Below are 25,658 nucleotides of genomic sequence, written 5' to 3'. Positions count from 1 at the left end.
TATGTATTATTAGTTATACAATACGCTATATTCAATAATATTATACTATAAATAAATAATTAAAATAATATTACTATATTATATTAATATATAATAATAATGTACTAATAATAGTATTAAATAGTGCATTTAAATTCATGTTTAATAATAATTCAGATGAAATGCAGTCATATTTGATACAAGCACTTCGCGTTGCCATTTTCCTCTATCTTTGCACCCACCCGAATATAAGGACGTAGCTTAAAATGATCACAGTATGAATTCAAGAAATCCAGCATCTGCGTGCGCGTCAGATAGCTCACGGGTCCATCTGGTATCAGAAAATCTGGATAGCCCATTACTTCCTTCGGTAAATTAGCTCTAAAATAGATAAATTAATTTTAGACGTTATTGTATAATTTGCAATGGATTAAATATTTATAATACATATGCCGGGATGAAATTCATCATCGAGAATTCATTTCTGTGAAAATACTCATGGAAAAATTAACTTTTCGTAACAAAATGCAAAATATAAAACTAAGACTAACGTTAAATTTTAAATTAGAATATTAATCGCAATTTAAATTGATATTACGTGCAGAATCTTTATGCAGAATTGAGAATTGTTGAGAAACCTTTACAAAAATTTAGTTCAATACTGGCTAATTTAATTACTCAAAACGGATAACTGATTATTACAACTTCAAGTTGAATTTTTATGAGGAAAAATAAAAGTTCGCTGCAAGAAATACGCGCCGTACCTGAGGCTCTTGTACATGCTAGTGTGAATCGGTAAACCGTATCTATCGAAACCAGTTTGCTCTCGATAGACCCAGGTCCCGCCGATTTGGTCTGTTTTTTCGTAGCATACCACCTGATCGCCGTAAGTACCGGAAACGCAATGCCGGAGTGCAGCAAGTCCCGCGCCTCCGGCGCCGATCACGGCGATTTTCATGATTGCGCAGTCGTTGGGTATTTAAGCTTCGTAGAAGCGAGAAATCCTCGTTGGTACTTCCAGCTATATCAGCAAGCTATTTCGTAGTTAATAAAGTATAATTATGATATAATATTCACTTTGAAATACACGGATATCTTAGACCTACTGCATCTTGCTTCTACCATTCTTAGTCGATGCAGAGGCAAATTTTCTTTAATAACAATTGGAGGAATAATTGGAATCTTTCAGAAGTCAAGGTAATTAATCATATAAAATGAAATGCGGAGGAAATTATAATCATGTGCCAATCAAATTTAAGAAATTAAAAAAAAAATAGAATTAATAAGCTTGGTTTATGAGAGACGCAATTATATAATATCCCATTGCTTTCTATATTTTTATATATGTAATTTATAATGTAATTTATATATGTATTTATAATGTTAATTTTTTCGGTAACAATTGTTCCTTTTTTCTATCTACAACAATAACATCGTTACAGCTTTACAGTAACGAATACAGTTTTACTTTTATTATTACTTAGTTTCCTATTATCTTTACGCGTGTACATATATGCCTATTCAATAAATTACATTATTTTTTGTTAGAAAGCAATATTTTGTTTTTAAATAAAAATTTTAATACGTCTCTCTTGTACTTTATTATATTTAGGTTGTATTCTAATAGTCACAGCCAATACTAAAAATTTGTAGTACATATACGTAGATACTATATAACATGAATCAATTTTGAAATATACTTTTAATAACAACATTAATGTTTAAAAACAATATCTGTAATAGATCCAGACAACAAAATGTCTAAAATCGGGTCATAAGATATTTTTTGCGCTCAAAAGACGATTTAAAGTCGTTTTATGTCATAATTTTAGACTTTATGTTATTTGGGGAAGTTTTTAATAAAATTTACGTTTGCGAATTACAATGTAAATTTCTAAAAATATGTATACTAGCCACCTTCTAAATACGGTAATAATAAGTTAAGTTTTTAAAAGTGTAACACGAATAATAATAATATACGTTTTATAAAGTAATGCTCCCAATTCTTTGCATGTAAGCTAACAGTAGCTAAATGTGTTATTGGTCAAGAATGATAAGTTATCATTTGTTTAAATTTATACGAGAAACCATTATCTTCTACATATTTATTTCAATTGGAATATTAATAAGTTATCTTATATTCGTTTTTATTGCAATATTAATCGTAGTCATAAAACATTCACTGATACAGCAGTACTGATAATATATTTTTATAAACAATTGCGATTAAACTTATATAGTGTCTGGAAATAATTGTATCACTTCTTATATAGGCAAATAAAATTAAACTGAACAAAAAAAATTCTCTACCGTTTTGCTATTTTTCTCAATAATTAATGAGAGATTAATAAAAGATCTGTGAATGAGAGCGTGCATCCGCTTATATAACTTTTCCTGTTGAAATCACAAATCGATCACAACGGCGACTATTTACGGCTTCAAGTAAACTAGCTAGATTTGTGAAAGGTGCGACAGGTTCAAGCAAGATTCGAACACTCGTTTTATCTGTTCATTTTTATCACATATTAAAGAGTTAAAATATTCATACATTATTTTCTCAATTTAAATTTACCACAGTTACAACTTTTCACTAACGTTGGTCGAATCTTGAAGATGCGAATCAAATTCTCTGAAGACAACTAGCTTGTTAAATAACAAGTATCACATATGCTCAAATAGAACGCGCTTGACAATAATATGATAAGACAAGATTAACGTCGTGATGTGTTAATCATTACGAAATTAAAAGATAAAATTTTGATAACGTATAATTCAGTAGTTATAATTACTCACCAATAGAAAAACATAAAGCGTTAGTATCAAAACGAAATCCAGTAGAATGTAAGATACATGTGTCACAGCCAAAGCGAAAATCAAAATGACCAAGTGGAATATTATACTAATTAAAGAGAGGGAAGTACAAGGCTGATACCGATAAGGTCATATCCCGCGTGTTTACCAAATAAATGCGAAAACCTTCAATCTTTTCTTTTATGCACATTTTACTATTCCGTAGTACACAATGGCCGATGTTGATTTTAATTCAAAAAAATCGTTTATTCCTCAAAAATCTGCGATGTTTATAAAGAGGAAATAATATCAAAAGAATAAACAATAACTGATTTAATATATATTAAATATGTGATATAAAAAAATGCTTACCTCTTACAGTAAAATATATATATATATTTTTTATTATGTAAAACATTTATATTATTACAGCTTATTAAATATATCCGCTTATAGTCAAATATGATCATAGACCTATGATTGTACAATCATTTATCATCAAGTACAAATGGCAGAGGTTACACTATATTGTTCTTGGAGTTTCACAAGCATGATATTGTCTATTTATTAGATAGACAAGACAACTTGTGAAAGACTTGTGAAAGATCTTCCTAGCAACTATAAAGATAACAATTATATGTTTCATATGTAGAATTTATATACATATAGTTGAATATATATACACATGTTAAAGATATCATGAAATTTAATCAATGTACTCTTAAGTTATATACTATATATGATATATATACACATAGGATATTATATATACATACATAATGTATAAGGTTAATATTTATACATACATATATATATATATATACACATAAAGTAAATTTCATGATGTGTTACATTAAATTTAATATATTTAACTGAAAAAATATTTGTATACATGTACATGAAATTTAATGTACTTTTTTTATAAAATTTCGTGAAATTTAATGTACTTTTCATAAAATTTGATGAAATCTAATGTACTTTTTACAAAAATTTTATGGGGATTTACAAGAAATTTAATGCATATGTTCATTACATTTAAGATTAATGTAACATAATTTTCAGTTAAGTTACCACAAACTTCTGTTACCTAAGTTCACATTACGAACTATATAAATTCTAACAAAGTATTAATATAGTTTTATGTATATATGTAGAATTAACATATATAATTTTACATAAAGAGAATTTATATAATTAAATAAATTAATGACAATAACCATCAAAAAGTTTATTAAATACGAATATTAATTTATGTAAAATTTGTCACCTTTATGGTTGCTATCACTCTATGTCTTTTTTCTGAGTATACCATATTATAAAGATCCACTCGTTAATGTTTTCTTTCCGACTCCCACTTATTTTTGTATAACATGTACAATTGCATCGCTGCCCTTGCATCTTCCACAGAACTGTGTTCACCTACTTGTATCTCTCTACCTAATAATTCATAGGCGAGCTTTTTTAAACTGGGAGTGTTTCCTTTTGATACCTGACGGAAGGGTTTGTATCTCGAAGTATCTCGCCAATATCTTCTAGGATGTGACAGGTAGAGTACATTGAGATCATGTTTTAATGCGTGACCCACTAAAATATGACCCTTCAATATATCTGCTACTTCCTTCTGTACAATATTGAAGCTTTCTCCATCTTGCAAATGCTCTGGTCGAACGCCGCTAATTGCCGTTCGGTAATCTACGACCTTTTCTCTTGGTTTAACATATTTGTCATAAATGCAATCGCCGTATTTATTTACAATTGACACTCGAGCTATCATACTCTCCGTGCCATTACCGATTCCAACCATTTCGCAGTCCATGGCGAGCTGCTTCGTCAAAGTCTTGTTCTCTTTATTTTTCACGACATCTTGCTTACTGTTTTGTCCTTGTGAATCCTGCACTTGGCACAGATATATGTTAACAAATTGCTAATCAATAAACATTTATATGTTCAATACTATAAATATATTTACCATACAAAATGGAGTAGTGTGTACTTTTTTAAACTTTGGACGTCTGTTATTCTGTGAAATGATTTTTTCTCCAGTGTTTTCTTCCGTCTTCGTCTTAGAGAACAAATTTTTGTACGTTTCCCAATTACATCCAGATGTCTTACGTTCAGTACTTGGAACAAGCTGTCTTGTCGCTTTGTTTCTCTTTTTCTTGTCTGTGTTGGTTAACATATTATCCATTCTTGAAAAAGAAAGGAATTATTTCATTCTTGTTAACTTCTTCTTTCTCCAATAAGCATTAATAGTAATAAATTACAGCCTCTATTTTAGACCTAACCTATAATTTAAAAACTATATTTTTGTATACATATATAATATCTAGTGTATTTAAATTTCCATAAAGTAATACATGTATAATTAATAACAATACAACTCTTAACTGAAAAAAAATGTTAACATTTCTTATTATAACACTTATGAATAATATAACAATTAAGTAGAACAATATGTAACATTGTTGATTAAAATTGCACATAAAATTAACAGACAGAAAATGATTTTATAATATTATTAACAATACTGTCAGTAACACAAATAATTTATTACTTTGTTTACTAACTTATTTTGAATCTCTCAATCTTTCGAAATAAATGTAATGCATTCCAACGTTTATCTTGGAATGTCGAGAACAGAACCATACATTCAAAACCTAACTTAGCAAAATACTCGATTATGATTGGTTAATGCAATTATCAATGAATTGTCACAGGTTATAGTCGGTATTAGCACATTTTCTAACCTTTTAGAACGTGAATCGAAAACGCTCTTTGTTACATTTTATCTTCAAAATAAATCTTTAAAAGTATTCCACAATCGCGATGATGATGGCGAACTGAAAAATTCTTACCTGATTAGCATCCAAACAACAAAACATAGGAAGATTATTACAAACATTTCACACTGGCCAACACTGGCCGGCAACGCCAAGTTTCGCGACCGTGTAAGTACGAGGTGTAGGTGTACTTATTACTGAATTTTGAAAAATAATAACTGAATATTCACCAATTGATTGGAGAGCAAGAGCAAACTTTTACAATTAGATTGTGAAATTTAAACGTAACGTCAGCCGGTATTCACATAATGATAATCGATTCTTGTATTTATAAAGCCATCTCAAGATTAGATTAGATTAGATTCTCAAGTATAGTCAATGGTCAAGATGTCACAGCCAATCACAAAGCTGTATTAAAACTTAAGAACATTTATGATAAAAAAAATAACTGACTAAATATTTAAAAAGTTCGTATTAAATTCAACACATTTCGCGTGTCTTAATTAAACAGCCACTTAAATTATAATAATTTAACACAAGTTGAATATAATATAAATAGAAAGTAACACACACACACACACACACACACACATCATACACACAATTAATACATATAATCTAATACATAATTTTGTAAGCAACCTGGGAATACATTTTTTCAATTAACATTGATATGTCAAATTAATATTTTTATATATTAATATATTTTTTATCTTAATTAGAATTCTATACACATAGATATATATGTATATATGTTATTCTGGCACAAGAAATGTTGACATTATATTAATTTAATGTAAAATATTCAAATAACATAATCATATAATGTCATATCAACGATTCGAATATGTTAAAAAATAAAAATTTAGTACAATAAGAATTTGAGCTATAGTATAGACTGGACTTTGATACATAATTACAAATTGTTCTTTATCGTATACACTCTGTATTCAAAGAGAAATTAAACGTTCTATTCACTACAGTTGTCAGAGAAAAGAAAGAAAAGCTCAAATGGGGAAATTATGAAAAGCTGCAAGTAGAAAAAATATTTTGAATTACAAGTAATCTGTACTATATTATATACTTTCTGCACCTAAAATGAGATAGAGTATACAATTAGACATGGGAAAGAAAGAGAGAGAGAGAGAGAGAATAAAAATATATAGAAAGATCAATCACAGAAAACAAATCCGAAATGTTTCTGTATCTAATGTGAGAAAATCGTATTATAATAATTAAAAAAAAAACGATATTAATTTTGTGTCACTACGATAATATTAGATTAATTTTCTAACATATTTATTTTTACAAATGACGGTAATAATAATAAAGAGGTGTAGGTGCACAAGCATGGAGTGTAGAGTAGCCGCTACTGCTATAACCGCCCGGTCAATTCATGAAATCAAATAGTGCATGCAGTTCCAAGGAGTTGTACTGTGAAATTTTGAGTTTTCTCCTTTTTTCTAGACAATTTGACACATCATGGATGATGAGTGTAACACAACGATCAAGGATACATTCCAGGAACCACGAAAAAGATTTTGGCTGGTGAGTACATCGATTTGTTCCACGGTGTTTCGCGAAACGACGCCTTCCGGCAACCGGCTGGGAATGTAACCGACATTCGAATATCAATGTCATTAATGTCAACGGGACTGCATGTTTTCTTCTTCAATTTTTCAATCGTCGCGATTAGCATGACACCGGTTTTACGTACACGTCGCGGTACAGGTGTTTATTACCGTTCTATTCAAATTGGCAGACGATAATGCGATTGTGTTGTCATTGGCATTATTCTTGACGTCTAAACGCTTAAATTTTGCTACAGAGACCGAGAAAACGGCTGAAGAGCGATGCGATAAGCGTCAGCTCGATGGATATATCTATGGATTCTGACATGGGCAAAAAGAAGAAACGTCGCAGAATCACAGAGGTTGCGAGTAGCATATTTTCCTCCTCTACAGCAAGTAAATCAGGAAACACTCTGCACAGATCCTTCACGATCCAACCAAACTCCTCGGATCTGTCTATCATTGAAGATGAAGCAGACACAAGAACGTTACGTAAAAAGTAATTGTTTAAGGGTGAACTTTATGGTGAATTCAATTACTTGTTCTATACTGGATTAGTGCATGTTATATATAAAAGCTGCTTATCTAAAGTATCTGAATGCAAAGGAATGAATAATAAAATGAATAATATAATCAACTTTGGCAATACAATAATACATTTATTAAGTGTTAAAATAAAAGTTGATAGTTTTTACGAACCTCAAAATTCAAGCAATTTGATTAAAATGACGTTGAAATTAAAAGATAGATTTTTAATCTTTAAATCTATTCTCAAAAAGTTATTTGAGTTTTCTGTGTAAGTTTGGTAATTTTTAAATATAGGAAAGTACAAACTGGACAAAATAAGAAATTTTTTTTGACTTGTAGATTTATTATATACTCAGAAAAACTTGCAAAAAGTTTTAATTTTCTAACATGAAAACTTTAGTTTCTTTAACATTATTTCCTTAAAAATAATTTTTTTAATGTTTTTTTGTACACATATGATGCTTTTATTTTGATGCAATATATTCTGTTAAACATGACAAAATCTTTATTCAATATTTAATTATTTAAAAAAAATATATATATATATATGCTTTTATATTTAATGTTATTTTATATACAGCAGCTTTTAGAATGCATTAATCTAATATAGAGCAAATGATCGAATTTGCTATTAAATGTTTTAACTTAAGAAGAAAGTTCTCTGTTTTTAAAATAAACTATGTCTTAATTTCAGATTGAATAATACTACTGAGAGCTGTAACAGTTTGACAATCAGGAGCTGGATGTCAGACATTGCTCAGCCACGCGGCGACGAGCGATTGAACAGCGTATTAAGTCGAAGTGAGATCAGACGGCAAGAGGCCATTTATGAGTTATACTGTGGCGAAAATGTTTTACTTAATGAGCTCTACATGCTAAGAAACTATTACTACGAACCGATGTCAGCTACTGAAATCTTTACATCCGAAGAGTTATCCACACTCTTTGGTGACCTCATAAATCTCATTAAAATACACAGCAACTTGAGAGATGAATTGTTCAAATTACGGGATAGATATGGATTCACAAAGACTGTAGGACCAACGCTATTAAATTGGGTTAGTTAATTTTCTTTTATCAATACATTTTCCTATGCATCATCAATGAATTTACAATAGTAGGATAGATCTTAGTAAATTTTATCTTCTTGAAAGATTACAACAATATGCCTGTTTCCATGTAATGTAAATCAAATTTAATCAACTTATTCTTCACCTTTTTATAATTCTTAGGAAGATTAAAGTTAAAATATATTAGTAGAAATGAGCTCAAGCTTTTCATATAGCTTTCATTTGCTAATTAAAAAAGCTTATAAGATTTCTATCACGATCTCCTTTCATATATCCTTCACTTACATGGATTACAGAATAAGAGATCAAATATCCAAGACTCATCAATTACAAGTTCATCGCTCTCATACAGAGACATGGTATCTCACTATGTGCATTATGTGTACATTAATTTTGTGTTCACAGCTATCAACATTAAAGAAACCATATTTGGAAAGGTGCAGAACATTAGTTTGGGCGAGGCATTTACTGGAGGAGAAGAGATTTACCAATAAGAGGTTCCAGTCGTTCTTAAAAAAACGTCTAGAATCACCACATTCCGTCGACCTGTGGACCTATCTGGATGTGCCACGTTCAAGGATCGTGAAATATCCGTTGTTAATAAAGGAGATTTTAAAATATACGCCTGCTGCTGACACAGATCATTTACCATTGAAAAAGGCGAATAACGTATTCTCCGATTTGCTGAAGGATATCGATCTTATTATGGGCAATGCCGAGTGCAAACTTGCTCAATCAAAAATAAACGCCAAGATTGAGCACGATCCTGAAAAATGCATCGCCAACGCCACAGAATTGATTACGGAGGGTCAGCTTAAGGATACACGTGGAATAGTAAGTTTAATTTTAATTTCAATACAAGAGATAACACACATATTAATTTTATTTCAATAGATTTTTTACACAAGTTATTATCTGTTTGCAGAAATATTATTGTTTTCTTTTCGACACTTGTTTCGTAATAACTCGCCCTACGCGGCGCGTTAACAAAAAATACAATGCATCATTTCCTGTCATACCCAAGGAACAGATGTGTGTGCAAGTGGAGGATAAAAATATCGCGGAAATTTGCTTCAAGATTGCAGAATTTTCTTTCATAATGGAAGACGGACACAAAAAAAGACACTGGGTTGATTCGTTCAACAAGATACACTCTAGAATATGCATTCCAGACAAAGTGTTTAATACTGACGATAAGGAAAACTTGTTGGACAACACTGAGTTAACGACAGAAACGAATAATTGTGTCACGAGAACGTCGATATCCAGGAGAACTTCCACAAGTAATATAAATGACAATATATTTTCCTTTTCTATAAGGAAGAGTCTATTAAAGCAAAAACGCAACAGTATTGGCTATATATAGTAAAAACTCATTCGTCAGCTTTTATCTCTTCAATGAGAAAAATGGATGTATTATACAAAAATGATAAGTTAATATATACGATAATTACATATTTTTATTTACGTTGCAATTTTTTAAGTGATTTATTTTATACTTAAAAATTGTCAATAATAACTAGAAATTTTCAAAATAACAATGTATTATGCATTTCAACACAACGGTGATATAAATTTGAAAAGATTAAATTAAAAAATTTGTATTTATACAAGAAGCAGTAACACATTGTACTTACAATCTGCAATCTTATGCTAAAATGGATTAACTTATAAATTAAAAACTTCATTTATAAAGTTAGAAAATTACATTACAAGTTAAAAAGCTCAGACAAGTTGATTTTAGCTGTTCGGGATCCATTGATACTGATAATTTTATTAAGGAAGAGCTCACATGTATATCATGCTAAATAAAGCATGGCAAAAAACAATGTAATATATATGTACAAATATTATCATTTATCTCAAAATATTCACGGGAAATCAGTCTTTTATATTTACAGTTATATGCGTTCATTTTGTATTAGCATATATTTAAAAGGTAAATGGGATATATATATATATACATTATTTTGCAATAAACTAACAAAACGTCAAGTGGCTTTAATTTATATTGACAAATGTGACATCTATTTATAAAAAATTTTAATCGATTTATCGAACTCTTAAAAAAAATGTAAAAAACACGATGGATACTTAGCAAATTTAAGCACTGTATTTGATAGTGGCAAAGAAATATATACCATATTTTTAAAAAACTTGATCTAAATTTTCTTAAAATGGTTACTTAACATTTAAAATTCTTTGGAAATTTAATTACATCATTAATCTCCATTTAATCTTTTATTGGACGAGGAAATCTTATGGCTTGGTAGGCTTCATTGAGTTTCCATCGGGATAACGTTTTTTAAACGCTTTAATAAGTTGTGGATCAATTAGATGAACACCATCCACCTGGTTGCCTAATGTAATCCAGTTAGGCTGTACATTGTGTGGTCGACCAAACAATTCAATTTTCCTGGTACCAGGACTCATTCGCTCGATGATACCATAGATCTCGTCAGGTTTATGGCTAGTAGCACGAACCTCGGCGACAATCACATCACTGTCCAATCCTCGATTGATACGAGGATTACCCTTCATGCCGACCAGACAATGTTCTTTGCCATGATTCAGCCAATGACCTGTCCTACCAGTCCGTATTATCCTTTGCAACTGATTGGTCTTTACCCAAATGATTTCATCGACCCTCTCATAACCCCATAGCTGTAGACACTCTCTTCCCAGCTCCATGGCTCTGCCAGTCACCCAAAGGAACAAGAGTCCTTCATCCTGGAGTGCTGGGATACCCAACTGTCTCATCTCATCGTCTGACATAGTGCCGTAAGGTAACTCCATATGAATATCCCATGGTGGATCGGCCATAATCACAGCAAACTTGCCAAGAACAGTCATGTCGAGATATCGCAAATCACACTGGATCCACTGTGGTGGGTATAGAGTCAACTCGCTACCTGCGTTGCTACTGCTACTGCTACCGTTTTTGCTATCCAAATTCAACGTCTTGTTAGATATAGTATTGCTCGGACTATCGGAGTCATTGATTTCTTTTGGTTGTGCTGTAGGACCATCCACCTCATAATGAACATATCTGCACAAAATAAAAAGAATTGATACCTTTAGTTCTAAATTTTTTTTTATTTAAGATGCAATTTAGCACTGCATCAAACCGTACCTTTAAAAGAAAGTGAAAGCTGAATATATATTTTATATATATATATATATATGATTTATTTAAAACATTTTTATGGATTAACTCAATTTGTGAATTACAACTAATTGTATCAAGAAATTAATTTAACTGTGCACTGAAAAATGGCAGTTTTTTTTACATCCTTACTTGCATGTGTCCATGTGGAAGCAGGTATTGAGAAAACTACAGTCTCCCAAGGATTCATCTGTGTGACTTTGTATGATCTTCTTAAAATGTAGCTTTTTGCATTTTTCTGCAAATCCTGGACCACCGTTCAATTTCATACAATCTACTTTTGTACCATGTGGACAGAATTCCATAACTTGAGCTCCTCCCTGAGAGCGAAATCGTTCCGCCAGTGATTTCTCTTTGGAAGTCTGCTTTGACAGTAAATCCAGGATCTGTTCACCGACCTTCTTGCTCTCCTTTTCTCGAATTGTCGGCATCGAAATTAGAGACATGATATCCTCGGTATTTTTCTTGTCCACTTTCGCTTGTTTCTCTGGAGGCACATGGTCATTTAATTCAGACATAGACATCTCTATACTTTCGGTGTTCTCTGTATCATCAGACTGAGACTGACACGATGATTGAGATTCTGTTACCGACAATACTGTATATCCAAATACTCCATTTTCTGTGACTTCTTTGATCCTAAAAATATGCATAAAGTATTTCTTATATATTAAATGTATCATGCACTAATAAAATAGTATCATAGAATGTTATGTGGTTCTCATTATACTAACTTGACGATATCTTGTGCAGCTAGCTTCTCCAGAATTTTGTGGATATCTGAAGAAGACACATCAGCATTGAGGTTTTTACGTAGCTGGTCTATCAAGTCTGCGGATGTTATCGGTAAATTAGGCAAGGATTCGTGCAAGATACAAAGTACGTCCCTTTCATACTCGCTGTGATCTGAACGTGAAGATGCATTAGAATCTGTAACCGGTATATACATTAAAATTGAGAACAAATTCTTTCTCATTACACGTAACAAATGTTAACGCTAATGTAATCTCAACAATATACACTTATTACCAGGACACGCCGACTCCGCTGTCAGGGTGGATGAAACCGGCGTAGAAGTGAGAGTATACAATTCATGTCTTTCACGTTTCCTCTTCTGTAATTTCTCACGATAACTGTTTCTCTTTATCTTAATTGCTTGTATCTCTTCAAAAGCATCCGACATAGTTCCAGTAGATTGTGCGTAAAAATACAATTTTTGATATATGAAAAAAGCGGCTAAGTGTCAAATGAGGCATTTAAGTAATCAAGTTGAGCTACCTCATGTCCGATACTAACAAAATTAGACTCATTCGTCGCGTTTTTGCACAAAATAATCAAATCCGATAGAAAAGTTTCATCGTCTTGTAAAACGAGATATTAATCGTTAAAATTGGTGATTATTTAGGTTAGTTTAGTAAATATTGTCCAACGAAAATCGGCAACATGAGCATCTGAGCTTCTGAGCATGCTCTGTGACAACATGCGCATTGCGCATGCGTCGTCATGTTTGAAATGCGCACGAAATACAGCTTGAATTTATTTTCGAAATAGATAATATGATATTTTGAGAAAAATAAACAAATGAACAATATATTTAACACAATACAATTTTTCTTTTTTATTTTATAAAATACAATTTCTCATTCTCATATCAGTTTCTATATTTAAATAACTTCGTGTTGGTGCTTAATTGAGGCTCATTTTAGCGTCAAAATAAGCTATGTGATTATACAAAATTTAAGTAATAACAATATAATTAACAAACTTATGCCGGTGTTCTCTCAATTGGTTCTTTATATTTTTAAAATCTAAGTAATATTTTTTTAAAATACTAGTACTGCAGCCTTCTGATTGATTCGATTATAAATATATTTATAATCGAATCAATCAGAAGGAAAAAAAAGAATGTAAATAAGTACTTATTTACATTATTTTTAAATTTAAAGTTCTAAATTCTAAATATAATTGCCGCTAATTAATTACAAAAATATATCGTCCTGAATATATGTTAAAATTTTGAAATTTTTATTTTAAATTAAATTAGATATAATAATATTAAACAATATTTAATACAATTTACAATTTTTTTTATTTTAAAATAAATATTTACGTTCAGTATAATATACTAAAATTATTCCAAAAAGTTTTCTTTTAAAATAGTTTCTGTTAAATCAATGTAACACTAATTCACAATTATTATCTATAATGCTATGATATAATATACAATAACTGTAATTGAATCTACAATTTGTATTTTTTTTAAAAACATACACTTTCTAGTATGGTAAATTCTTTTACTTATATAAAACGAACAAAAAATAAAAAATATTGAAAACACTTTTTGTTGAATTTAATACGAGGTGTGTACAAAACGTGCACTCGGTTCACCAAAAATCCAAATTAAATTATTCTGTAACAGGAATGTGGTCACCCTCGAAATACTCTCTCCTTGGCAGAATGCACTTGATCCAACGCTTCTTCCATTCCTAAAAGCAGTGCTATCTATAACGTCTTCCTAGCTTTGGCAGTCCCTTTAGGAACTTTGTCGTTTCTCGTTTTATGGTATCAACATCCACAATTAAAACCCCGCATAATATTTTTTACTTTAAGGAACAGGTAGAAGTCACAGGGTGCTATATTAGGTGAATAGGGAGAGTAAAAGTAAAGTGTAAAAGTAATCCCAGGTGTACATATTTATTTAAATTAATAAAATTGACATTTTTACATATATGTGTGTATATAAACATATTTAGTTTATTTGATATATTGTATACGTTTAGAATTGAAATATGGTTTTCTGTAATAAAAAGATCACATATTATATGTTTTCCTCCAAATGTAAGATATTAAGTAGAATATTATATAAAATAAGTAATTGACATATATGTCCGCGTGTATTCATGAACATTTGATTGAGTCTTCGCGCGCATATATACAATATACGTTTGCAAAATATCTTAAATAAAATATTAAAAGCTATCTATTATTTTTAAAAGTACGCTTTTACTAATAAAAAGGTTCCCCACGAAAGCTGTAATGCTTGAATTAACGGAGATATAATGTACAAGCACGAAAAATTTTAAAATTTTATAAAAATATATATTGCATATTGCAAATTACATAATTTTTTTTAAAAAAGTATATTTTCTTTACATTAATTCATTCATCTCGTAATTTTATGCACGAAAATATTAAGCTATGATTATTCTGTAATGGAGAATGGATTGAAAGATTCAGATTTTCAGAACGTATTCGCGAACATTAAAATAAATTTTATTTAATATAAAATATACATTTTTGTCTCATAATCTAAACATAATATCAACTTTATTTGCTATGCATCATGAATACTGTTTAATTCAAAATTCTAAATAAGAAATGCAATTTTTCAATCCAATTAAATTCAATTAAATCACAAAAAAGTGTTCACTATTTAAAATATGTACTCGGATAAATAAAATTTTAATTGTTTACTAAATATAAAAAAAATTAATAGTAAACAAGATATTTTACATTTTATATCAAATTATGACAAAATACAGTATAAAATATTTTATAAATTATTGTAATTTTTTACAATTTCTATCTTAATACTTTTGTATATAAAATAACTAGAAAAATCATATTATGTTTAAAAAATTATATAAATTTATTTAAAAAAAAAAGATTTTAGACAATTATATGGGAAACCGATTTCTTGATAGAAAACTGATTTTATCATTATTTTTCCTCATTCAAACCAAACAATTTTTGTTTAAAATATTTTTCGCTTTGACGCGTATTTCTAGGAATAATAATCATCTATTACTTATTAAGTCCTATATAAGTATCTATGTGTAGATATGTATTTATGTGTGTATATGATTATTGTATATACACGTATTAAAATGTAAGCATGTATTCCGGTAAATAAGAATGAATTAAAATGTAAGCATGTGTTCTAGTAAACGAAAATAGACTAAAAGAACTGACTTTATTTCTCCAGATGCGTATTTTAAATAACAAAAACTGTTTTTAGATTCAATGGAATTTAATTGAATGAAAAACTACATTTCCTACACAAAATATTGAAAAAAGTACTTACGAGGCACGGAAAAAAAACTAATTTTATTTTGAGATTGAAAGGTATAGAAATGTGCTTCATTCAGTGTAAGCTTCATTTGTATATATAAAATAAAAATGCATTTAGATTAAAAAAATGTATTTCAACGAGTTCATATTTTGGAAAATCTGAATCTATTTCTATTTCAATTCATTCCTGTTTTCTGGGATACACACGTATTCAAATATTTGCGAACATATGTCTACATACTCATTGTACGTAAAAGAAGGCATCAAATTATCTAGAAATTTGATAAACATTTAAATTCTGTATCTTTAGAACTTCATTTGATTATCTTTTGAATATCTGCGGCAATGGAGACATTATTACTGCTTTGATTACGTCGTAACTCAAAATGGATTGAATCATTTGATTGAGACGAAGTTATTATTTTATTCCAAATGTGTGACCCTAACAAATTTTACACATTATTCTAATTACATTTATTACACATATCTCTCTCTCTATTTATTAAAGAGTCGATTTAAAAGTCGATACTGAAGAACAATACACAATTTTGTAGGTTTTTAGTAACCACGTTCTATCGTTATTAAAAATAAAAGAAGTACATGCATATTTTACTTTCAATTTTTATGTTAAAATTGTATTAATACTTAATCTTCTTATTCTAGTTTATATTTACTATAGTCAATACCCTACGAGTTCCCAGATACCAATTATAACGTGTCTGTCTTTTTGTTGGCTGAATACATTGCATCGTTAATCCAGACAACAAAAACCGAGATATAATAAGTCATCGTATAACAATCGAGTTATAAGACATCTTTTTAAAAAATATTTTTAAGATCTATTATATCTTCTTTTTGGACACGCATGTTGTCTGTGAAACGTATTGCTACGAGAATTTCAAAAATTGAATCCGTAACTTTGTTAGCAACTTGTAAAGAAAAAAAAAATCTTAAAAGCGTCATCATCAAAATTTGTATCATTTATATTGTCATAATATAATATGCAGAATATAATGCTATGTTATATTGCCAATAATACAAAGTATTGTGATGCAACTATTTTGCTATTAAACTGTTAATTGACAACTCATATATACACGTTATTATGTCCAACGTATTGGTGCAATAATGTCGGTATATTCGTAATCGTCGAAGACAAATCTATGGCATGTTATTTCATGAAGAAGCGGATCCCACGGCCCGAGGATCGCCATGGCTGATTGTGATCCGTCTTGAATCTTGGCTTGCTAAGATTCGTCATTATAGAATTTGTTTTGAAATTGATATAAAAATGCTAAAATCACGGTTGCGTATAGGCTCGCAGAGAAGAGGTTTCTTTAAATTAAACAAAATGCATTGGAATAATCTAATTAAATGGAAGTTTAAATTAAGAATGTGATTACTTTCATTAAAATTATAAAATGTTTTTGACTAAACAAAATATGTTTAATTAACAATTAAATTTGTTTCAGTGAGAAACAAATGTTAATAGAACTCACGAGTCCAAATTCCTTTTTCTTTGTGCTTTTCAAGTTATGGCGATTACATCGAGTAATGTCGAGTCGTGGAACTCCACTTTAAGCAATCACAGATTTGTACGATTATTATGTTGAGACACGCTTTGCTATCTGGGTTATATCATTTATATAGTATTATATAGTATTATTTATTATAGTTTTACAACTATAATAAATAAAAAAATATTTAGCATAACCTGTATAAATTATTTGTCATAAGAAAATTAATTAATCCTATTGCATAATATACACTCGTAGAGTACGTTCAACAACCATCCGACAGACGCGGCATTCTGTTACATTTTGTGCACATTGTTCACATGCTATTAAATGTTTACATGGCAAAAATAATACTTCCAGGTCTTTCCCAAAGCAAATTTTACATAAACTTTTATACTCGACGGATACTTTTAAATTGTTTGAGTTTAAAAACCTTTTGACGATATTCTCACATAAATTTTTATCTTCTACGGATACTTTTAAATCGGTTAAGTTTGAAAAGCTTTTGGCAACATCCTCACATAGTTTCTGAAATTCTTCAAACAATTTGATTGGAGGTGGGATACTTTTCTAAAAAATAAAACATTTTATGATTGATTATTATTATATTATTTCATTTAGAACAATTAATATTTCATATTTTTTAAAATTTATTACGAATCTTTTAGATTCAATAAAAATATTCATTACAAATATATAAATTGTATAATTTTAATGACAATAAATATATTTTATTAAATGCTTACATGAATTAAACACATATAAGAACAATCTTCGAAAAATATCATATGTTCTATTAAAGGATCATCATTTGGCTCCCACGCCTCAAATCGTACACCGCACTGATGGCAGATTACTTTATCTTTTATTCCCTTATAAAACAAACCAGAAACTGCCATTTTTTCTATATTATGTGTCTTTGTTAGAGGCCAGTTGGCAAAAGATTTTAATCTGGCAACATAACTCCTATATTCTGGATATAACGATGGCGGGATTTCTGCTCGATCTTCATTGTTCAAACAAAGCTCAAGTGTAGCTTCCGGCACAAATATCGTAATTGCTTTAGGATTCGTATCGATCGGTACATTACCACACTGGATATTCTGAACAAATCTACAAGTTTTTGCACCTCGTTGGTGCACATTCTTCGGACTGTCTCCTGCCGCATTCCACTGACTTATTTCTAGATGACATTCGAAGCATCTGACGACGTCGCTCGTGCCTGTATAGTAGAATCCAGCCGCGGCGAAATCTGTTGGCTGTATCCATAGACGAGGAAAAGGCCAGTCTATGGCGAAGCTGTTCAAACGTTCAGACTCATATCGATAAACGGACATCTTTATGTGATATTAGATAAAATCAAATTTTTCGCTGTAAAGAAAAAAATGATAGAAATTTTATATTAATTATACTTTATTCATATCAATTATTTCAATCTCTCTCTCTCTCTCCCTCTCTCTCTCTCTCTCTCCCTCTCTTCTACCCTTTTGTACATATGTGTATGAGAGACAGAGAGGGGGGGTCATGTTAACCACGTGGTCTTTGAAACAATATACTGGAGTTCGAAGATACTGCAATAAGTATCATTTTTTAATCTTCGTTTAATCCTTATTATTATTTAACATTTGGTGAACAATAAGGATAAAATACGCGATATTCGAAAGCACTCGGGTAGCATATTCAAAGTCAATCAGATTTCGTTTAATGTGTATTAAACTTGATTTTTCTAGAAAAAAAGAAAAAAGACAATTGTTCACATCAAAATCTATCGATATGACCCATTTTCAGTAATATGATCTATGTAATGTTTAATATTATTAAATTTTTTGAAAATATACACGGATATATTCACGAACGCAATAACTATTATGTAATGTAACGAAAAGGACACTACAATAGACAACTTAAAATTTTTGTCCCCTTTTTCACACTATGTTTATTATACAACATATTTATATATGATATATAAAAATGTATTATATCTACACTAGTTTATATTATGCAATTTTGAATAACGGTAAACAAGTTATTCACTTTAACATGACAATTTTCACACTCAGATGATAATCTGCTTATAATTGCCGAAACTGACGAGAGAATGATCTTGAGCACAGGTACAGTATTACCCTAAAGATTAGGGTTTTTATAAGCAGAAATCTTCGAAATTGGACACTATACACTTTAGAATCTGCTTAAAGCAGAATGAGATAGATGCATGATCTATCTCATTCTATCTCTTTTAAGCAGGAAAATATGATGGAGCCAATTATATATTTAGTATTTAACAAATCGATATACAGACACTTACTTTAGGATCTCTAGGTGCTTAAATCCTCTTGCGGAGTCTTGTGTCTCGAACCTTCGCATTCCATCAATTTGTCACAGTTTTTACGGTCAAAATGTCAAATGGCTGTCTGTTATGATTGTGATAAGTCTTGTCATTACCTTTTATTTTCAAACTGTAACAGTTAATTCCCAGTAACCAAGACCGAATGTGAAATAGATTTAAATGGATTTAGATGTTCACATGTATACACATTTGCGAACGTTAAAATTAATTCTTTTCAATTCCAATATATTTTTATTTAATTAGGTAAAGTGATTCCATGATCCGGCACCTTCTATGCTTTTCAATATAAAAAAAGAGTTCAATTTTTTAAGCACACCATAAATATTGCTTTATTCAAAATTCTGAATAATAATTGCAGCCGTTTCTGCATAGAACACAAACTAAGTTGTAACATATAATTAGAGGAATGTACCGGATATCCGAGAAATATCCGAATTGTGCAGTATTTTTTTATTATCTATCGGACAGTCCGATATCATTAATACCTGGCGATACCAGTCAGATATATTACAGAATGATATCCGACTATCCGACCGGATAATAAAAATTACTGGATAATTAATAATGACCGCATTAGAAATCAGATCTTTTAGAAATTTTAGAATATTTCAGAATTTAGGAAAGCCCCCTATTATGAGATAGGCGCCTAATATGAGATAGCGACGTTTCTGCTAAATTAATAAATGCTATCCGTTGATTTTACCATAAAATTATTGCTCTTGGATTGAAAACTATTTAGTGGAAAATTCATTGTTACATCATGCCTACAGTAATAAATTTTTAGAATTTGAATGTATTCAAGTTTCATTATGCGATAAGCCTTTAATCTTTGTTTATTATTTTATAAGTAATTATTTGGCAATAAATTCTTCATGTAGTAATAGAGTAAGATTGTACTGATAGAAAATACTGATAGAATATGTTGAATTGTGTGTGTGTGTGTGTGTGTGTGTGTGTTTAATTAAAGAAGTTAGATTTGAAGATTGTAAAACTGTAAGACGTGATACTCGTAATATGAGATAGCCAGGATATTTCTAATATAAAATAATCTATACTTCTGTGTCCAAGTGAAAATCGATGCTAAAGTATAAATGTTATTGTACAGTAATAAAAAGAATAACCGAAATGAACATTGAGGGTCTGTTACTGCAATACTTCGTTCCAATTACTGAAGACAAATCCTGCGAGTACAATGCATCACATGCTCAATTTACGCGCACAGGCTGTACTCGTTTGTATTTTAGAAACATCAAATAAAGTTTTTTTAATTCTAATACTGATGTACTTTGTGCTTTATTATCGATTTCTCGGGGTATCTCACATTAGGAGCAAAATTTTTTGACTTTGCGATTTGCTCACCTTTTACATTTCTTTAAATAAAAAATAAAATAAAATTTGAATTAATTTTTACATAACACTATCTTAAAGCTTATTAAATTCTCTTCAAAATGACCTATCGCTTTTTAAATTCTGCCTACAAAATTCTTGCATTTACTTAAAGTAAACTTAGTATCTCATAATTGGGGCCTTTCCTATATGTATAAATATATATAGCTTATTTGATATATTGTATACGTTTAGAATTGAAATATGGTCTTCTGTAATAAAAATATCACATATTATATGTTTTACTCCAAATGTAAGATATTAAGTACATATACTATATAACATATGTAATTGACATATATGTCCGCGTTTATTCATAAACATTTGATTGAGCCTTTGCGCGCATATATACAACATACGTTTGCAAAATATCTTAAATAAAATATTAAAAGCTTATATTATGTTTTCAAAGTACGCTTTTAGTAATAAAAAATGTTCCCAATAAAAGTTGTAATGTTTGAATTAAGGGAGATATAATGTAAGCACGAAAAATTTTAAAATTTAATAAAAATATATATTACATATTGCAAATTACATAATTTTTTAAAGAAATTATATTTTTTTACATTAATTCATTCATCTCGTAATTTTATGCACGAAAATATTAAGCTATGATTATTCTGTAATGAAGAATGGATTGAAAGATTCAGATTTTCAGAACGTATTCGCGAACATTAAAATAAATCTTGCTTAATGTAAAATGTACATTTTTGTCTCATAATCTAAACATAATATCAGCTTTGTTATGCACCATCAATACTGTTTAATTCAAAATTCTAAATAAGGAATGCAATTTTTCAATTCAATTAAATTCAATTGAATCACAAAAAAGTGTTCACTATTTGAAATATGTATTAGTATAAATAAAATTTCAATGGTTTACTGAATATCAAAAAATAAATAATAAACAAGATATTTTACATTTTATGTCAAATTACGACAAAATACAGTATAAAATATTTTATAAATTATTACAATTTTTTACCATTTCTATCTTAATACTTTTGTATATAAAATAACTAGAAAAATCATATTACATTTAAAAAATTAAAATTACATTAAAAAAAAGATTTTAGACAATTATATGGGAAACCGATTTCTTGATAGAAAACTGATTTTATCATTATTTTTCCTCATTCAAACCAAACAATTTTTGTTTAAAATATTTTTCGCTTTGACGCGTATTTCTAGGAATAATAATCATCTATTACTTATTAAGTCCTGTATAAGTATCTATGTGTAGATATGTATTTATGTGTGTATATGATTATTGTATATACACGTATTAAAATGTAAGCATGTATTCCGGTAAATAAGAATGAATTAAAATGTAAGCATGTGTTCTAGTAAACGAAAATAGACTAAAAGAACTGACTTTATTTCTCCAGATGCGTATTTTAAATAACAAAAACTGTTTTTAAATTCAATAAAATTCAATTGGATGAAAAAACTACATTTCCTACACAAAATGTTGAAAAGAGTACTTACGAGGGACGGAAAAAAAACTGATTTTATTTTGAGATTGAAGGGTATAGAAATGTGTGTGTGTTTCATTTAGTGTAATAAATAAAATAAAAATTCATTTGGATTTAAAAGAATCTATTTCAACGAATGCATACTTTTGAAAATCTGAATCTATTTCTATTTCAATTCATTCCTGTTTTCTCATACGCCTACATACTCATTGTAGGTAAAAGAAGGCATCAAATTATATCTAAATTTGATAAACATTCAAATTTTGTATCTTTAGAACTTCATTTGATTATCTTTTGAATATCTGCGGCAATGGAGACATTATTACTGCTTTGATTACGTCGTAACTCAAAATGAATTGAGTCATTTGATTTAGTCGAAGTTATTTCTTTATGCCAAATGTGTGACCCTAACAAATTTTACACATTATTCTAATTAAATTTATTACACATATCTCTCTCTCTATTTATTAAAGAGTCGATTTAAAGTGGATTCTGAAGAACAATACAATATTTTGTAGGTTTTTAGTAACCATGTTCTATTGTTATTAAAAATAAAAGAAGTACATGCATATTTTACTTTCAATTTTTATGTTAAAATTGTATTAATACTCAATCTTCTTATTCTAGAGTTTATATATTTACTTATATAGTCAATAATTAATTATATAGTCAATACCCTACGAGTTTCCAGATAGCAATTAACGTGTCTGTCTTGTTGCTGGCTGAATACATTACATCGTTAACCCAGACAACAAAAATCGATATATAATAAGTCATAAAAATCGAGTTATAAAATATCTTTTTAAAAAATATTTTTAATTTTAAGACATATTATATGTCCTTTTTGGACACGCATGTTGTCTGTGAAATGTATTGCTACGAGAATTTCAGTAATTGAATTCGCAACTCTGTTAGCAACTTGTAAACAAAAAAAATCTTAAAATCGTCATCATCAAAATTTGTATCATTGCCGTTTATATTGTCATAGTATAATATGCAGAATATATAACGCTATGTTTTATTGCCGATAATACAAAGTAATGTGATGCAACTATTTTGCTATTAAACTGTTGACAACTCATATACACGTTATTATGGCCAACATATTGGTGCAATAATGTCGGAATATATTCGAAATCGTTGAAGACAAATATATGATATATGTTGTTTCGTGAAGATGCGGATCCCACGGCCCGAGGATCGACATGGCTGACTGTGATTCGCCTTGGATCTTGGCTCACTTAGACTCATCATTATAGAATTAATTTCGAAATTGATATAAAAAGGCTAAAATCACGGTTGCGTAGAGGCTAGCAGAGAAGAGGTTTCTTTAAATTAAACAAAATGCATTGGAATAATCCAAATAAATGGAAGTTTAAATTAAGAATGTATGATTATTTTCATTAAAACTATAAAATGTTTTTGACTAAACAAATATGTTTAATTAAAAATTAAATTTGTTTTAGTGAGAAACAAATATTAATAGAACTCACGAGTTCAAATTCCTTTTTCTTTGTGCTTTTCAAGTTATAGCGAGTTACATCGAGCCATGTCGAGTCGTGGAACTCCACTTTAAACAATCACAGATTTGTACGATTATGTTGAGACACGCTTTGCTATCTGGGTTATATCATTTAGTTTTACAAATATAAAAAATAAGAAGCGTTTAGCATAATCTATATAAATTATTTGTCATAAGAATATAAATTAATTCTACCAAATGATATACACTCGTAGAGCAAGTTTAACAACCATCTGACAAATACTGCATTCTGTTACATTTTGTGCACATTTTTCACATGCCATTAAATGTCTACACGGCAAGAATAATACTTCCAGGTCTTTCTCAAAGCAAATTTTACAAAAACTTTTATCGTCGACGGATCCTTTTAATTTTGTTAAGTTTAAAAACCTTTTGACGATATTCTTATATGAACTTTTATTGTCGACGGATACTTTTAAATCGGTTAAGTTTAAAAAGCTTTTGGCAACATCCTCACATAGTTTCTGAAATTCTTCAAACAATTTGATTGGAGGTGGGATACTTTTCTAAAAAATAAAACATTTTATGATTGATTATTATTATATTATTTCATTTAGAACACCTAATATTTCATATTTTTTAAAATTTATTATGAATCTTTTAGATTCAATAAAAATATTCATTACAAATATATAATTTGTATAATTTTAATGACAATAAATATATTTTATTAAATGCTTACATGAATTAAACACACATAAGGACAATATCTGTAAAATTTGATATGTTCTATTAAAGGATCATAGTTTGGCTCCCACGCCAGTAATCCTCCACCGCACTGATAGCACATTACTACATCGTATGTTCCCGTATAAAACAAACCAGCAACTGCCATTTTTTCTATATTATTATGTATGTTTGTTAGAGGCCAGTTGGCAAAAGATTTTAATCTGGCAACATAACTCTTATATTCTGGATATATCGGTAGCGGGATTATTGCTTGATCTTCATTGTTCAAACGAATCTCAAGTGTAGCTTCCGGTACAAATATCGTAATTGCTTTAGGATTCGTATCGATCGGTACATTACCACACTGGATATTCTGAACAAATCTACAAGTTTTTGCACATCGTTGGTGCACATTCTTCGGACTGCCTCCTGCCGCATTCCACTGACTAACTTCTATATGACATTCGAAGCATCTGACGACGTCGCTCGTGCCTGTATAGTAGAATCCAGCCGCGGCGAAATCTGTTGGCTCTATCCATAGACAAGGATAAGGCCAGTCTATGAAGCTGATCAAACGTTCAGACTCATATCGATAAACGGACATATTTATATGATATTAAATAAAATCAAATTTTTCGCTGTAAGGAAAAAAATGTCAGATGGAAATTTTATATTAATTATACCTCATGCATATCAATTATTTCAGTCTCTCTGTTTCTCTCTCTCTCTCTCTCTCTCTCTCTCTCTCTCTCTCTCTCTCTCT

The 25,658-nt window shown here is 29.5% G+C and overlaps 6 protein-coding genes across 11 annotated transcripts in view; 1 reads left to right on the top strand and 5 right to left on the bottom strand.

Moving 5' to 3' along the window:
- Positions 1 to 2,585, bottom strand: part of LOC108783242 (dimethylaniline monooxygenase [N-oxide-forming] 2) — a 4,997-nt gene extending 2,412 nt beyond the window's left edge. The window contains exons 1-3 of one of the 3 annotated variants that reach the window (XM_018551769.1): positions 2,552 to 2,585; positions 744 to 1,013; positions 222 to 360 (exon numbers count right to left, since the gene is read on the bottom strand). In XM_018551769.1, the coding sequence (XP_018407271.1) occupies positions 222 to 360; positions 744 to 937 (333 nt within the window). In that variant the 5' untranslated portion in view covers positions 938 to 1,013; positions 2,552 to 2,585. Of the gene's footprint in view, positions 1 to 221; positions 361 to 743; positions 1,151 to 2,289; positions 2,308 to 2,551 lie in introns of those variants that run through there. The other 2 variants (XM_018551770.1, XM_018551768.1) reach the window with 2 other exon arrangements.
- A 1,464-nt stretch (positions 2,586 to 4,049) lies between these two features.
- LOC108783269 (RNA exonuclease 4) lies at positions 4,050 to 5,699 on the bottom strand. 4 transcript variants are annotated; one of them, XM_018551801.1, is made up of 3 exons: positions 5,625 to 5,699; positions 4,739 to 5,054; positions 4,050 to 4,660 (listed from the first exon to the last, which is right to left on the bottom strand). In XM_018551801.1, the coding sequence occupies exons 2-3, from the start codon at positions 4,955 to 4,957 to the stop codon at positions 4,100 to 4,102; spliced, it is 780 nt and encodes a 259-aa protein (XP_018407303.1). In that variant the 5' UTR covers positions 4,958 to 5,054; positions 5,625 to 5,699; the 3' UTR covers positions 4,050 to 4,099. The 4 variants fall into 4 exon arrangements, with proteins under 4 accessions (XP_018407303.1, XP_018407300.1, XP_018407304.1 ...); XM_018551798.1 differs by having other exon boundaries at positions 4,739 to 4,958; positions 5,625 to 5,671; XM_018551802.1 differs by lacking the exon at positions 5,625 to 5,699 and adding an exon at positions 5,517 to 5,528 and having other exon boundaries at positions 4,739 to 4,958.
- A 1,198-nt stretch (positions 5,700 to 6,897) lies between these two features.
- LOC108783260 (neuroepithelial cell-transforming gene 1 protein) lies at positions 6,898 to 10,084 on the top strand. The gene is made up of 5 exons (XM_018551790.1): positions 6,898 to 7,097; positions 7,378 to 7,619; positions 8,343 to 8,706; positions 9,124 to 9,552; positions 9,644 to 10,084. Exons 1-5 carry the CDS (start codon positions 7,032 to 7,034, stop codon positions 10,082 to 10,084), a joined length of 1,542 nt encoding a protein of 513 aa, XP_018407292.1. The 5' UTR covers positions 6,898 to 7,031.
- Positions 10,085 to 10,945: 861 nt separating this feature from the next.
- Mettl3 (methyltransferase like 3) lies at positions 10,946 to 13,305 on the bottom strand. The gene is made up of 4 exons (XM_018551794.1): positions 12,914 to 13,305; positions 12,619 to 12,814; positions 12,017 to 12,523; positions 10,946 to 11,767 (listed from the first exon to the last, which is right to left on the bottom strand). The coding sequence occupies exons 1-4, from the start codon at positions 13,065 to 13,067 to the stop codon at positions 10,978 to 10,980; spliced, it is 1,647 nt and encodes a 548-aa protein (XP_018407296.1). The 5' UTR covers positions 13,068 to 13,305; the 3' UTR covers positions 10,946 to 10,977.
- Positions 13,306 to 17,058: 3,753 nt separating this feature from the next.
- Positions 17,059 to 18,809, bottom strand: LOC108783220 (death-associated inhibitor of apoptosis 1-like). Its single transcript, XM_018551734.1, has 4 exons — positions 18,219 to 18,809; positions 17,906 to 18,042; positions 17,455 to 17,530; positions 17,059 to 17,202 (listed from the first exon to the last, which is right to left on the bottom strand). Exons 1-4 carry the CDS (start codon positions 18,807 to 18,809, stop codon positions 17,059 to 17,061), a joined length of 948 nt encoding a protein of 315 aa, XP_018407236.1.
- Positions 18,810 to 24,396: 5,587 nt separating this feature from the next.
- Positions 24,397 to 25,499, bottom strand: LOC108783218 (baculoviral IAP repeat-containing protein 7-B-like). Its single transcript, XM_018551733.1, has 2 exons — positions 24,909 to 25,499; positions 24,397 to 24,732 (listed from the first exon to the last, which is right to left on the bottom strand). Exons 1-2 carry the CDS (start codon positions 25,497 to 25,499, stop codon positions 24,397 to 24,399), a joined length of 927 nt encoding a protein of 308 aa, XP_018407235.1.
- Between the last annotated feature and the right edge of the window lie 159 nt (positions 25,500 to 25,658).

The sequence above is a fragment of the Cyphomyrmex costatus genome, unplaced genomic scaffold, assembly GCF_001594065.2.
Source record: "Cyphomyrmex costatus isolate MS0001 unplaced genomic scaffold, Ccosl1.0 scaffold146, whole genome shotgun sequence".
NCBI classification, from domain to species: Eukaryota; Metazoa; Arthropoda; class Insecta; order Hymenoptera; family Formicidae; genus Cyphomyrmex; species Cyphomyrmex costatus.
Note: the sequence above shows the minus strand (reverse complement) of the source record. Positions and strands in the feature narration are given on the sequence as shown.

Coding starts and splice junctions, on each gene's coding strand:
- LOC108783269 (XM_018551798.1), bottom strand. CDS start 5,671: ATGTTTGTAATAATCTTCCTATGTTTTGTTGTTTGGATGCTAATCAG. Junction 4,959..5,624: donor GTTGTTTGGATGCTAATCAG/GTAAGAATTTTT, acceptor TTCTTTTTCAAG/AATGGATAATATGTTAACCA. Junction 4,661..4,738: donor ACACTACTCCATTTTGTATG/GTAAATATATTT, acceptor TGCCAAGTGCAG/GATTCACAAGGACAAAACAG.
- LOC108783260 (XM_018551790.1), top strand. CDS start 7,032: ATGGATGATGAGTGTAACACAACGATCAAGGATACATTCCAGGAACCA. Junction 7,098..7,377: donor CACGAAAAAGATTTTGGCTG/GTGAGTACATCG, acceptor ATTTTGCTACAG/AGACCGAGAAAACGGCTGAA. Junction 9,553..9,643: donor TTAAGGATACACGTGGAATA/GTAAGTTTAATT, acceptor ATCTGTTTGCAG/AAATATTATTGTTTTCTTTT.
- Mettl3 (XM_018551794.1), bottom strand. CDS start 13,067: ATGTCGGATGCTTTTGAAGAGATACAAGCAATTAAGATAAAGAGAAAC. Junction 12,815..12,913: donor AGCGGAGTCGGCGTGTCCTG/GTAATAAGTGTA, acceptor TACCGGTTACAG/ATTCTAATGCATCTTCACGT. Junction 11,768..12,016: donor TTCCACATGGACACATGCAA/GTAAGGATGTAA, acceptor TATTTTGTGCAG/ATATGTTCATTATGAGGTGG.
- LOC108783220 (XM_018551734.1), bottom strand. CDS start 18,809: ATGTCCGTTTATCGATATGAGTCTGAACGTTTGAACAGCTTCGCCATA. Junction 17,531..17,905: donor TGTGAGAATATCGTCAAAAG/GTTTTTAAACTC, acceptor GATTGCTTAAAG/TGGAGTTCCACGACTCGACA. Junction 17,203..17,454: donor AGAAAAAGGAATTTGGACTC/GTGAGTTCTATT, acceptor GACGAATCTTAG/CAAGCCAAGATTCAAGACGG.
- LOC108783218 (XM_018551733.1), bottom strand. CDS start 25,499: ATGTCCGTTTATCGATATGAGTCTGAACGTTTGATCAGCTTCATAGAC. Junction 24,733..24,908: donor CTTATGTGTGTTTAATTCAT/GTAAGCATTTAA, acceptor TTTATTTTTTAG/AAAAGTATCCCACCTCCAAT.